The 14,073-nt window shown below is 40.9% G+C and overlaps 2 protein-coding genes across 4 annotated transcripts in view; both read right to left on the bottom strand.

Annotated features, from left to right (window-relative positions):
• The window catches only part of LOC105832390 (midnolin-A), a 42,749-nt gene that overhangs the window by 18,544 nt on the left and 10,132 nt on the right, over window positions 1-14,073 (bottom strand). The window lies entirely within an intron of this gene.
• On the bottom strand, window positions 96-5,123 carry LOC118647976. Of its 2 annotated transcripts, none has more exons than XM_036294171.1 (3): window positions 4,171-5,123; window positions 2,573-3,715; window positions 96-1,480 (listed from the first exon to the last, which is right to left on the bottom strand). In XM_036294171.1, the coding sequence occupies exons 1-2, from the start codon at window positions 4,295-4,297 to the stop codon at window positions 3,078-3,080; spliced, it is 765 nt and encodes a 254-aa protein (XP_036150064.1). In that variant the 5' UTR covers window positions 4,298-5,123; the 3' UTR covers window positions 96-1,480; window positions 2,573-3,077. The 2 variants fall into 2 exon arrangements, with proteins under 2 accessions (XP_036150064.1, XP_036150065.1); XM_036294172.1 differs by having other exon boundaries at window positions 96-762.

Raw genomic sequence — 14,073 nt, 5'->3', positions numbered from 1 at the left:
GCGTCGATGCTTTTTTGAAAGGCTTTTTGAACGAAATAATAGGACTGTTATGTTTTTTCTAAGATTTTCGGTCCTTTTGAGATAACATTGAAGAGTTTTTGCTGGACAAATGTTCGGATTTTTCTTAAAAAACGGTAAAATTAGTACAGGCTGACTTCTCCCGGGTTTAGAAGTTTTAATTCTCTCCGGAATTTTAATTTCTATTAAGCTAACTTTAACAATTATGTTTCTTATATCTATTAAAGATAAGGTCTGGATTCTATGACCTGTTACTAGTGCTAGCAATGTTATTAATTTTTTACTTAACAAATCTAGGGTTAAGTCCTCATTTCGTAAGTCTCCAAAATAATCAAGGACTATTCCTGGATCCCATGTGGATTCATATTTTGGTTCCGGGGGTCTTAACTTTGATATTCCTTTAAAGAATCTTTTAATAATTTCATTCTGTCCTACCTCCGGGTCTATAATCAGTGAAATGGCCGATCGCATGCTATTTAGAGAACCGTAAGACGCTCCCTTATCATATTCTTCGGTTAAGTATTTTACTACATCTACTATTTTTGCGTCATAAATGGGCAAATTTTTTTCCTTACAATATAACCACCATTTTTTTAATGCGTAATCATACTGTTTTAAGGAAGAGTCGCTTAAGGAAGCTATAGAAATCGTTATGGATTTCTCCGGAATGCCCTTTGCCATGAAAGCTCTCCTGATAATTTCCCGGCCACCAGGGTAAGAGATTTCCACAGAGGATGTGGCTTCCTGTCAGGTGAAAGTAAAGTTTTATTATTGAGTTTAATTATTAACGGTTCCGTTTTTAGCATTGAGGCGAACAAGGGGTACCATGGTTGTGTTGGCCAATCTGGCACTACAATTATCCCTCTTGCTCTTTCAGATTTTATCTTTTGTAAAACTTTAATAATTAACACAAATGGTGGAAATGCGTAAAAAAAAAATTTGTTCCAGCTTATAGTAAAAGCGTCGACTGCCATAGCATCCGGATCTCTTGTCCATGAGACATAATTTTTGCATTTCGCGTTAATTCTTGTTGCAAACAAGTCTATATCGGGATAACCAAATGTATTAGTAATTTTCCGAAAAGCTGCATTTGATAACTCAAACTCCGTTTCGTTATTCAATCTTCTAGATTCTAAATCAGCTTCCACATTTTCTTTCGAAGAAATGTAGGATGCGAAGACAAATATTTCGCGTTCTTCACACCACTTCCATATAGCTTTTGCGAGATCACTAAGTTTTTTGAATCTAATACCGCCCATTCGATTTATATATGAAATCGCAGTGGTGTTATCAATTCTTAATAAGATACTGCAATTTTTAAGTTCTTTGGCAAAACATTTAAGTCCGAAGAAAGCTGATAAAAGTTCTAAATAGTTTATATGATGCAGCTTTTCGGCTTCATTCCAATGTCCATGTGTTTTAATATTTTCACATGAAATTCCCCAACCTGTCAGGGAAGCATCTGAAAAAATGACTAGATTAAATTTTTGAGTAGCAATATTTGAAACTCTATGTAAGACATTTGATTCCCACCACGAAAAATCTTCTTGTAATTCCTGATTTAATTGTATAACTGTATCATAATTGCCATCGGTCTTTAGCAGGGCTAAATATTCTTCCCTTTCAAAGTTTTTGATATGTGTCCAACTATATTTAATGGCTGGACAAGCTGATACTAATAACCCTATTAACTGTGCTAAATCTCTAATTTTACATTTTTTCATTATTTTGAATTCTCTAATTCGATCTCGAATCTTATATCTTTTTTCTGGTGGCAATTCTAATGTCATTTTTTGTGAATTTAATACAAAGCCAAGAAATTTACAGCTCTGAGAGGGAATCTTACAGCTTTTTTCCTCATTAATGATAAAACCTAACCTTTCTAACAGTTCCACAGATGTGTTTACGTTCTTTAAGCATTCTGCGTATGTGTTTCCTAATAGAAGTAAATCATCAAGATAAATTACCGATAAAATTCCCAAACTTCTTAGATAGCTTATTACCGGTTTCATGATTTTGTGAACACATATGGAGCCGTATTAAGGCCAAACGGTAAGCAATTAAATTCATAAAGTTTGTCTTCAAATAAAAAACTCAAGTATTTTCTATAACCTTTGTCAATGGGGATCGTGTAATAAGCCTCTTTGAGATCTAATCTACACATATAACAGTTGTGACTTACTAATTTACTCGCTATCTTATAACCCTCCATTTTAAAGTGATCCGTGTCAATAAATTTATTTAATTTTTTCAAGTTAAGAATTAATCTACTTGAGCCATCCGGTTTTGGAATCAAAAAAATATTAGATAGGAATTGATTTTTTTGTGAATGGCTTTTACTTACTACTTCTTTTGAAATTAATTGCTCAATGTGTTCTCTAATTGTGTTTTTCTCTGTTAAGGACCACATGGGCTCTTTTGGATTTGTATTTTGAAATACTGAACGAGCAAAAGGAATTTTATATCCCTCTATCCACTCCAGAATTCTGGAATCGGTAGTTAAAGCTTTCCATTCTTCTAGGTAAAATTTTAATCTACCCGCCGGTCTACTTACGTCACTTAATTTTGTGATTTCTTCTGTTGTGCTGGAGTTTGTGATTTGGGACTGCTGCGATTTTCCTCGTTCTGACCTCCCCAATTTTTCTTGTTGGGATGGTTTCGATTGTAACTTTTGTTTCGATACCCGCCTGACGTCTTGGGTTTGAAGGGTTGACGTCGAGGCGGGGCCTTGAAGTTTTTTGTTTTCTTAGTGTTTTTAGGGTTCGCCTTCAGATCCTTACTCGATCGTTCAATTGATTTTGCCGCCTTTAAACGATCGCCCAACTTCTGGCCAAAGAGCCATTCATCCGCCGTTGATGATTGTAAGACTTCCTTCTGAGAGCTATTAATGACAGCAAGGATTAGGCTCCTGCGAGTCAGGGTCTCATCTCTCTGCAGATCTGCTAATAATCGAGTAGCCTCGCTGATCTTCTTAATTAATTCAATTTGAGTGGGGGGTAATTTTGGATTTTCTCTCTCTGTTTTATTACTGTTAATGATATCCACTATGGCACTTCCCATTAGGGCAAGACAAGCTGTAATTTTTTTTGCTTTTCTATTATGCGATCATCCCTTTTCGTGGTTGTTTCCATTACAGAAACTTTAATTTCGTCATTTAATTTGGGAGGATCTATCAATGTGCAATTTTTTGGTGGTGCGTGTTCCTTTATTAATTTTTCCTTTTCTTCTTTTGGAAGACCTTTTTTTAAAATGTCCTCCAATCGAACGGCGATGCTTTTTGGAATTGAAGGAGCTAGCACTCTATCTTCCGCTACTCGTTTGCCGATAGCTTCTAGAATTTCTATGTCCAGGTCTTCGATGACGACCTCGTTTCCCTGTGTGGAAACGTCAGCTTCCTGGTTATTTGGAGGAGCTGAATTTTCTCCGGCCTTAGGTGTCAGTTGACCTTCATTAGAGATGTTTGATTGCGTTGTAGCAACACCGTTGGGATCATGGTTTTGCATTACAACCGCTGAATTAACTTTCGTTGGGTTAACCATGATCTCGTCATTTGTCAAAGGCGAGTGTTGATAATCCTCCGAAAATTCTAACAGAGAATTTGGAGGAGTACATGAGGGGCTTCTCGATAAACTCCTCAAGTCTGCTTTTTTAGTTGATTCTTGTTGACCCCGGTTCTCTGCCTTTGACTCATTGTTTCCTGAAAAAACTTTATTTCTTAATCTACGATTAAGGACAGGAAATCACATTCACGCCGGAATCAGTAAAACTGACTGGTTTTGCGGTATACACTGAAGGCCTCGTTTTGCCTTTTCGTCTTTGAGCTCAAGCTCGCCAACAGGTTAGAGCCTGTGGCTCGTCAATAGGTTAGAGCCTATGACGTGACGACCGTGTACCCTATGTATATATATATATATATATATACGCGTAAAATGTGTCTCAAGGATGTCATTTCATAAGCGATAGTTCGCTTGTCTGATGGGCTATTTACGCCAACAAGTTAGGTTATGTTGTACCTCTCATCTTGAGCTCAAGCTCACCACCAGGTTAGAGCCTGTGGTTCGTCGTAGGTTAGAGCCTATGACGCTACAGAGGTGTATCAAGCGATATGTGTTGATGAGAAAGAGGAAAAGATCCTCTTGATGTGATACTTACTTGTACCTTTCTGTATTATGTTTTTTAATTTCCTTAATTCCTTCGATAAACGCCTCATTTTTTTGTTTACTTTATTTTCCTTGGATTCATCGTCTGAACGTGAGCTCTTGTGCTTCCTTTTTCCCATTTTTTCCTTATTTTTTCCTTGAAAATGCACTGGCGATATGACTATCTCGGCACAAAGATAAAGAATGACACGAGCGCTGGCGGGAATCCCCTAGGAGGAGGGGAGAATTTTTGGTTTCTAACTATAAAAATTGTGGCGACCTCGGCATAGAGCGGAGAGTACTACGTGTTATATCTTGAGGAAGAGGCGCGAAATACAATGTCTCGTTTATATCTCTTCACATATCTGTTGCATAAATTAAAAAAAAAATTATTAATTTTAAAATAGTATAAATTTCAAATAAAAATTCCCTTAATTTAAAGAATCTTATTAATTAATTTCGAGAACAGAGAGATGCAATCATGTAGATCGCATATCTCTATCCGCCTTCGCGATCTCCGTAGATCGGCGCGCGATTTTTGTCGCATCGGAAGAAAAGAAAATCATCGTTCCATTTTTCGCCGGGTTCTCAGAAACGAAAGGAGCGAAAGAGAAGACTGCAACCACGCGACTGTATCTCTCTAACGTCATCGACAAAGGCGTTGCAGAACGCGCACCTTCGGCACCGTTCAGAAATATAAATCGAAGCGCGGGGGGACGAGCGAGACGGGACGAGACGAGACGAGACGAGAGGACCGGGACGACGGATGCCCGTGCCAGGGAATGTTACGTGCGTGCGTGCGTCGCGCACCCACGGGTTATTGCACCCTCGCCCAGGCCGTTCCTCGACAGTGCCAAAAGCCCCGCCGTTATCTCGGGGGCCTTGATGAATGGCCGAATCTCCAAGAGTCCTCGATCGCGCGCGCCGATCGCCGGAAAAAAGTTCTCGAGCGCCCCACGGCCGCGCGTTTCGTTTCTCTCCTCCTCCCCCCCCCCGCCCTCCCCCTTCCTTATCGCGCGGAGTCCGAAGCGGTTTCTCGCTCGTTTATTCATACCGGCGTTTATTTACCGGCGACGTGTATTATTACGAGACGGTGGGACTCGAATGACGAGGCGCGAGTGGAGGCGAGCCGACGGGAAGCCAACGAGGCTGGCCGATAAATGCCAGGTTGATTAAACGCGAGGTCAAGTCTTATTCCGATCGTCGAAATATCATCTGCCTGTATCTATAGGCCCGTGGCGAAACACCTCCGGTCGCGTATTCAACGCCAAATCTCGCGTATCATTTTCCAAAATCGTCGCATCTTCTCGTAAAATTCTCCAGTTCCTTTGTTATACAGGGAACTTGGTTAAATTTTGAGAGCAAGCTTTTAATTAATATGCAAGTGTTTGTAAAGATTTTCAAATTTTTTAACCGTAGTCTCTTCCAATAACGTTTTCTATAAAATAGTATTGGAGGGGGGGAGTTTTTAATAATTTAATCAGAAACGAAATATGAATTTAAAGAACACTTTAGAATGAAAGAAATGAAGAAATTTTACCGCATCACTTTCGTGTAAAAATATGAAATGTCCACAGATTACACAATTCTCTTTAAATATGGCGTCACACTAGTGAAAACACGACAATATCGTTTATTAGTACAAGCACGTGTAATTCAAATTGTTCGCTATTTACTTAGCGGACGGCAGTAATGGTCGATATCTCCCGTGTTAAAAAAATACAAAAAAAAAAAAAGAATGACGCTGTACCTCTCCTGCTCTTCTCCGGATGACCTCCTTAAGATGATATTACTCCCCGAGATCTTTTAAATAAGATTTAGCGCTAAATGAACACCAGCAGTCCGTATATGTCGTTAAAGAAAGTAGGTAGTCGTTAACGAACCGTTCGACGACGAACGATTAAACGTTCTCGTTACGCTTCTGCGTTCCGTGCAATCGACACCGGGAGAGGATTTTACGCTGCACGGGGGTAACGCCCCCTCCTCTCCCTCTCCCCCTTTCCCTTCCGCTCTGCCCACCCTCGGTTGCACTTGAGCAACGCGCGCCCGACCACGTTGGGAGACTTCTCTAGGCTTCGGACCACTGTCGTTTTCCTTCGACGAGCGGTCACGACGACGATTCGCATTGTGAAACACCGCGGCGGCACGTAGAATCGGCAAACAAGAGTCGAGGAGAGAAGGGTGGGGGGAAGAGAGAGGGGAAAGGAAAAAAGGCGAAACTCCACGGCCTTGAAGAATATGCATCTTGCATCGATCACGAGATCGTTCGGGAGATATCGACTCCGGTGTATCCGCAAAACGGGTGTTGCTTCAAGACTGACAGCCGTTTTAACTCCCACTGTTTTTCTCAATAATCCGATGAATCTGATACAGTAATTAAAACGATCCTTTCGTTATTAATTCCTATATGTCAATCATTTCGGTGCTGTTATATTCGTCTCTATTGGGAAAATATCAAAATATTTTGAAAAATGTTCGAAAAATGTCTAAAAATGGTAAAAAATTTTGGCACAAATCAAGCAATTTAATAAAAATGAAGTTATAAAATATAAAAGTATCTTTTATAATCAAATTTATGTATATATATGTATATATTATAAAGTACATTTTGTATTAATAAAATTTTTTTAAATAAATTTCTTATATCTCATGTCTATCTCTGCATACGGCGTGAAATTATTAAAGATCGCTTGACTTCATAGATAAATATAAAATCTGAAAAGATGAAATGGTCACCGCTTCGGAGTTAAACAAAAAGAGAGAGAAGGGCCAAAATAAAAGGATTAATAAAGCTACATCGGTGAATCGATGTACGAAAATGTGTTCAGCAGTTTCGAAAAATATCACAGTATTTAAACTTATTATTAACCGTCGGTTCGCTGCGCTTCTTTTGTATCCGTGAGTTGTAACAATATCGTCGTCCGTCGTCAGCGAGCGAATGTTAGGCGCTTCGCACACTCGGAATCGGAAACGACGACGTGTGTCGATTAAAGCGATTGCGAAAACGACGAGCACCAAATATTCCCCATGTCGGCATTTATAACGAACGTGTATACGACGCGTGGCTTGTACATATCGAAGCAGATAAATTTCACGCGATTAAATTTCGCGACAGAGTCTCGCGGGGGGGGGAAGACGAAGAGGGCCTAATCCATCCATTAATTGTGCAACTGCAATCGCGCGATGATTTAGCGACCATACGATCAAACCGCTCGATAACAGAGAAATGACCGAACGCACGCACACCGAGAGAGAAAAATAGTTGCAGTAGCCAATATCAATATAATTTATAGTCATTTCTGGACCCCAACCATATTTTTATAGTTAACAATGTAAATTAGTTAAAGTTTGTTTTAACTATATCAAAGTTCTCATATTATCAATAATATAGTAATGTAATAATTACTGTAAGATCGATAAGATTCCTAATTATCATTATTTTATTATGCAATTATATAGTCGCAAATATTACACTTTTTTTCAGTGCATATAGTCGAGACAATTACCTAAAGTTGTAAAAAAATAGTTGTATGTAACTATTTCAATTATTATAGTATTATATTGAAACATTATAATCAATCTAATAAACTTAACATAGATTAAACATACATCTAATTATATATTAAAATTATGTTATTACAATTATAAATTCAATTATATACAATGTATATATAATATTGTTTCACTATGTTAAATATTATATGTATTTTCAAATTTCTGTTCAATCTGTGCATTATACATCTAATGATAAATATTTTTAATTATTGCGCTAACTTATCTGTGTATTGATCTTTTTTCTTGCTCATTCTTATGGGGGCGGGGGGGAGGGGAAGAAATGCTCTTTTCAAGGAAACGTCCTTATCGCGGTTATATCAATTGAACGTCGTACACACGTGGCCACTTTATTAAAAATAATACATATGTTTCGTGCGTCTGCATAGCTTGAAAATGGAATTTCGCCTAGTCGACAGTTTATCAACTGGTGTGTGTTATCTCCCCACTATATAATTCCTAAATTCGCTCGTCAACCGAACCCGAAGTGCTTCATGCTCGAAGCTCGGCTCGGCTCGAGCTGTCTCGAGCGCCAAAGTCGATAAAACGACGAGCAAGACCGATATAATTTCGCTGAGTACAGATTTCGATGCCACGAGGCACGCGAAAATCTCTCCCCCCCCCCCTTCTCCTCATTTCCTTCTCGAATATTCCATGAAATTCGCGCCCGACGCAAGCGGAATCCGAGAGAGAAACGCGAGCGAGCGGAGCTCGTTACGCGGAGCGCGGCCGAGCGATCGCTTAACGGGTTTTCGTTCAAGATCTCGATCCGATCCCGATCCCGATCCCGATGCGTGTCGCTGACCTTTACGCTCGGCGATAAAAAGAAGAAGAACCGCCTGCGCGAGGCGATAACGCGCCCGTCATCGGCGCGATATTTAGAATCGAAACCGCCCGTGCGACAGAGCGAGAGAGCGTGCCCGAGCGTGAACGTTTTCGCGCAAGATCGAACATCCGCTCCGGCGCGGCGCGGCGCGTCGTCTCACCTTCATTCGTAGCGGTATACTCCCGGCTTTTTGTATAAATTAAACTAACGGGCACCACTCTCTTGGCGCAATCGTGGAAAACAGCCGGGGCGACGCGACGCGGCGGGAGGAATGGCAATGCGGCGATCCGTTCGGGCGTGAGCAGGCTTAGAAACGTTCGATAGTCAGAATCTAGATGTGTTTTTCAGGGTATCGCGACACGAAATCACGGTAATGAAGTAATACAAACATACGACCACGGGAGAAAGTGCGGTTGTCCGTAGGTTACGATGAATGAATAAATAATCTATCGGCACGGGCGTAAGTGCGTGCTCTATTTAAGCCTACGTAGTAACGCAAATGATCAAGGGATTTCGTAAAGACGTCCATGAAAGAGAGAGAGAAAGAGAGAGAGAGAGAGAGAGAGAGAGAGAGAGAGAGAGAGAGAGAGAGAGAGAGTGTGTATCTAAAAGAGTAAAACAATTCAGGTCTTTCAGGCGCAGCCTTTAAAATTTAAATACCCTTTTTATACGCGCAACATCAATGTAGTTTTGAGAATAAAGGATGTAGTAAGATATCGATCGTGATGCGACGGCGTGTCAAACGTGTAATTGACAGCCGACATTTCGATTTCTACAAATGACGCTCAGTTAATTAATAAACGTGACGTGGCGCATTGCAAAATGATGGTCCCAATTATTACGGATCATTCAAGATTAAAATGATTATCATTTTATGTAGATTTAACAAACATTTTTAAAAAGTTGATAATATCAATGTAAGCAATAAAATATTACAATTTTAAAGAAAAATTATTATACATAGATAAATAAATTGTAAATTTTGAAAAAAATATTTTATAATTCATACATAAATCCCAATAGGTCAGCATAATTAAACGTATGTTAGATACGTGATTTAATGTTCATTTTATTGTGTAATCAAAAAGTAATTTTATATTGTAATAATTACAGAAAAATTGAAAGAAATAAAATAATTTTTCCAATTGTATAAACACCTGTAAAATAAATTTTGCAAATTTAACTCGTAATTGGGACTCGACCCATAAATAGGGACCGTCACCTTAACAACGGTGTCGCGCGGATAAGTTTGCGAGACACGCATTTCTCCTAGGTCGTGGCAACTCTTTTTACTTCTTAATGCAACCGAATCCAGCTCTCTCTTTCTCTCCGTCCGTCATCATCGCGGCGTGCGAAACCGAGTTTGGAAACGCGCGGTCGCCAGCTGGACGCGAAAACGCGATATCCAACTCGCGAAATGCGACAAAGCAGGTGAGATTTCCATCGCGCTGAAAAGAAAAACGCGTCCGCGTAGACAGAGAGCGCCTTCGGGAAAATCTATTCTTGGGAACGGAGAGTCAATAAACTCGCGGCTTTCAGCAAGTGCCATACGTCTGGATATTTGCGCCTGTCACGGGATCAACGCGTTTATATCGGCGTCAAACAAATGAACGCGATTCTCCTCTCATTGGATCGATAAAGAGAGAGACAGAGAGAGAGAGAGAGAGAAAGGGGGCGGAGGGAGGGGACAAAGAGCGCTTAAAATATTCGACCAAATGAACCTTTCTGGACTGCGACGAGCGTAAATAAGCATGGAAGGCGCGATAGGGTCCGATACCCTCCTCTCATAGCGCGTTTATACTATAAATATTATCGTTCTGCTTCTCTTTCTCTCTTTCTCTCTCTCTCTCTCTCTCTCTCTCTGTGTGTCGCTATCGTTCACGCCCGCTGCCTGCCGCGGGAGAGAGGTCAGGCGTGGAATATATTCGTGCGAACGGAACAAACACGTTTGTAATCGCGAGACGCTTTGTCCCGTTTGATCGGCGCTTTATCCCGCATTATGCTCATTTCGCGAGTATATCGGAGCGTAAATGCCACAGATACTTAAATCTACGGCTTCCTTGTGATACACGGATGTCTCGAACAGAGGAGGCGTTCCCATTTCGCGAGGGAATTAATATCTCCACAACGAACTCGAGCTACGGAGTTGCTTGAATTCGAGAAACTCAAAATCAATTTTTCCTCGGCGACAACTTGATCCAAGTTGCGCGGTTGCTTTGGTTTTTGAAATTAAAGATCTTAATGTGGTACCAAAAAACTAAATCGCAGAGTAAAAGTTTATTATTCTATCCAAATAAGACCTGATTGAAATTGAACGGAGAGAGACAACGGTGCATTTTTTTTTGCTAAGACGAAGCAAAATATAAATATTTTTATCATCAAAGTTAGTGAAGAAAATTTTTTTACTTTTCGCTCGTTTTCGTTTGTGGAGAAAATGATTATGTGATCGGTGCTCTGGCTTTATTTAACGAGATATTATTATTTAAGATATTACTTAAGGCCGAGATTAAACAATCGATCCATCTGTGAGAGATTCAGCGCGGGTCTCTTCCTTGTACTCGCCGTGCTCGGAATAAAGCAATTACTCAAATGCTTATCTCGGATTTGTTTTGCGTGCGTTCCGGATCAATTTACACTAGCCTCATTAGCGGGGTACTTTCAAGCGCTTAGCCTTAAATGACTTACGCGAATCCATTTTGGATAAATTAGCCTTAGCGTTCGAATACACTTTGCTCGCTTTAAATAAATATTACAGCTTATAGGGAGCGCCGGGCTTCATTACGACTGTAATATGAAGTAATCTTCCGCTTCCTTGTGTAACAGAATATTTTAAATCTTTCTTAACTTTCTTTTATAAAAGTACCGAACGTAGTTCCATTCCGGAGAGAGGGAAAGAGAGAGGGAGAGAAAGAGAGACTCTCCTCTTTTTAATGACATTTTTTTCACACTTACTGTACTTAAACTAATCCGATTACGTGCCCGTGCTGTGGAGAGCGAGGCAAAAAATAGACGTAGAAAGTGCAGATTAAAAATAGAAGTCTTATTACGGCTTATAAATAGCTCCGCGATGTTTTAATGCGGCATTCCTGCGGCAGTCGCATAATAATCGATCGCCGAAAGTATTTACGCAGTAAACGTCTTATACGTTTCAAAGTGTCAGGGATGCCTAACGACATTTCGTTGCGTAGAGACGATTTTGCGGATAACACAGAACGATCGTTCGCGACGAACGATTGTTGTGTGACAAAGAGAACTTCCATTAATACATACTCGTTCTGAAATCACTGGGCTTTTCTTTTCCTCTCAATCACGAGGAGGAAGTTCACACGCTTCTCCGTATCTCTAATTCCGGCGTCGGAATTTCTCAAGGGAGTTCTCTTTGCAGAAAAGAAAAAAAAAACCCCCCGAGAGAATCGAGCGTTAGGCCGCGCCTCTCTCGCCGATCGATAAGGCCGTGCAGCAGCTCGCATGCAACGCGTCGCAAAACAGATAGATGATCTCCTCAAGGATAGATTAACACGTGCGGCCACGAGTGCATATGTGATGCCAGCGAGGAAAATCATTACCTCTCTCGGGCGCGATTTAAATGCGAACCGCGGAGTAACGCACACTTATTTCTATATTTCCCTTTCGACGTTATCTTCCAGTTTCTGAAGGAAAACGAATCCCGCGGCGACGCGTGAAAAAACGTTTCTCCGTTTTTTTCTTTAAGAACTCAACAACAAATACCTTGCGGTAAGCAAAATCGAAATTTATATCAACGTACCCTATTTCTCTATCTTCGTATCATCTTTCAATTAAAATATTATGTGCATTTCTGTCAATTTTCATTATCGTAAACGCAAATATCCGCGATAATACCCTTTTTCGTATCGACGCGCGCTTAATTCGTGTGTCTCGCTATAAATATATTTCCGTGCAATCGATAGAAGGACACTTCGATATCTAAAAATAAAGACAAACACCCGTGTGCTTCGCGCGCGTGAAGGCTCGTGCGGCGAAGAAAATTCTGCCTCTGGACCGCGCGCGCCGTGGATGTAGGACGCCCGATACCACCTTGAAATCGCGGAACGATTATCGCTCCGTTTCCCACCGAAGGTGGACCGAATTGAACGCGCGTTCGTTCGTTCCGCTTTGCAGAAAGAGACGGCGCGCAGCTGCGAAATATTTCCTTTCCTCTTTTTTTTTCTCTCTCTCACCGCGATATCGAGAGAGGGGGACGCGAGGGGAGGGTGGGGAGAAGATCGACCTTCCCCCGCGTTCCTCATGTGCGAAATATCGCGTCGCCACCCGCGCCGTCCCGACGCCGACGTCGCTGCTACACACATGGCGTGTAAACAATGCCAGCCAGCCAGCCAGCCCACGCCTATGTGCAGAGGCTACGTAAATTAAGTTCTTGCACTCTCGAACATGTGCGGACAGTGCAAAATCGATTTTGACAACGCTCGCGATAACTGAAGGCTGCTTTCGAACGCTCTCTTGTTTTCGAAGCCAAGCATTTGTAAGGAGAAACTGCGCAAATTATTTTCTAACGTTAAATATTTGAACGGACCAAAACGCAATGTGATTTCGGTCGGGTTTTGCACGCGGGAATCGCGGGAATATTCGTAATATAATCCAGCGATGCTCTACAGGTGTCGGAAATTTGCACGGACAGCGGCGGCCTGTGATTGCATTCGTTCTTTTTTTTTTGCGAATGATTCTTTTCGTTCTCCGCCAACCACACGATCAAGTGCCTATGCAGGCGAGAAACAAGCGCTTACGCGTAATTTGATACGGACGGTCACGATAAAGGTCTACGATTCTAACGACCATTTCTCCTTCGAAGAGTGCGACTACTCATTGATCATTCACGTAATAAGTTCGTTATCCAGCTGGCAAGCAGTTTATCAGCCCAGTTAAGTAAGTAGGTGCGATGTACCCGTTTGTAAACAGCTATTTACAGGTACGGGGCAGCAGGTATTTCGGGTATCACGTGGGGTCTCGATTATCTTGGCTATTAGCCGAGTACTCGTCGGGTACCGAGACCGCTCGAGGTACGTCTTGAAAGCTCTAAAGCGTAACTAACGACGAAGCGACAGTTAGACTGGTGAGTAGAGACAGAAATAAAAGGAAAAGTACTGTGAAAATAGCATAATATGCAGACGCGAAGCGACGAATTACTCTTCAATTACGAACATGGAAATTCTTACCAGGGGCTCAATTCTTGAATTTATTCGCAAGAGAAACGTATGCGCAAATACCCGCTCTAACAGAAAAGTTGCGAGTTTATTGGTTAAAAGCCATACGACAGCCAATAAATTTCCAACTTTTCTGGAAGATAAGAATTTGCGAATACGTTTCTCTTGCGAATGAATTCAAGAATCAAGCCCCAGGAATTTTTTTCAACATTTCAGGTTTTCACGAATTATTGCTCTCTTTTTTTCTTTTACAGAGGTTTATTCTGCGCGTAATTAATATGTTGAAAAATACAAAACAGTACAGTAGCAAGTGTGCAAACAGCAATTATTTTTATTGGTTTTTTTTTACACGTAAAAA

The sequence above is a fragment of the Monomorium pharaonis genome, chromosome 11 (genome assembly GCF_013373865.1).
Source record: "Monomorium pharaonis isolate MP-MQ-018 chromosome 11, ASM1337386v2, whole genome shotgun sequence".
Classification (NCBI taxonomy): Eukaryota; Metazoa; Arthropoda; class Insecta; order Hymenoptera; family Formicidae; genus Monomorium; species Monomorium pharaonis.
This window is presented reverse-complemented; position numbering and strand designations above follow the sequence as displayed.

Excerpts from the sequence above, each read along its gene's own strand:
- LOC118647976 (XM_036294171.1), bottom strand. The coding sequence starts at position 4,297 with ATGGGAAAAAGGAAGCACAAGAGCTCACGTTCAGACGATGAATCCAAG. Across the intron at positions 3,716-4,170 it reads CATAATACAGAAAGGTACAA|GAAACAATGAGTCAAAGGCA; the intron begins GTAAGTATCACA and ends AAGTTTTTTCAG.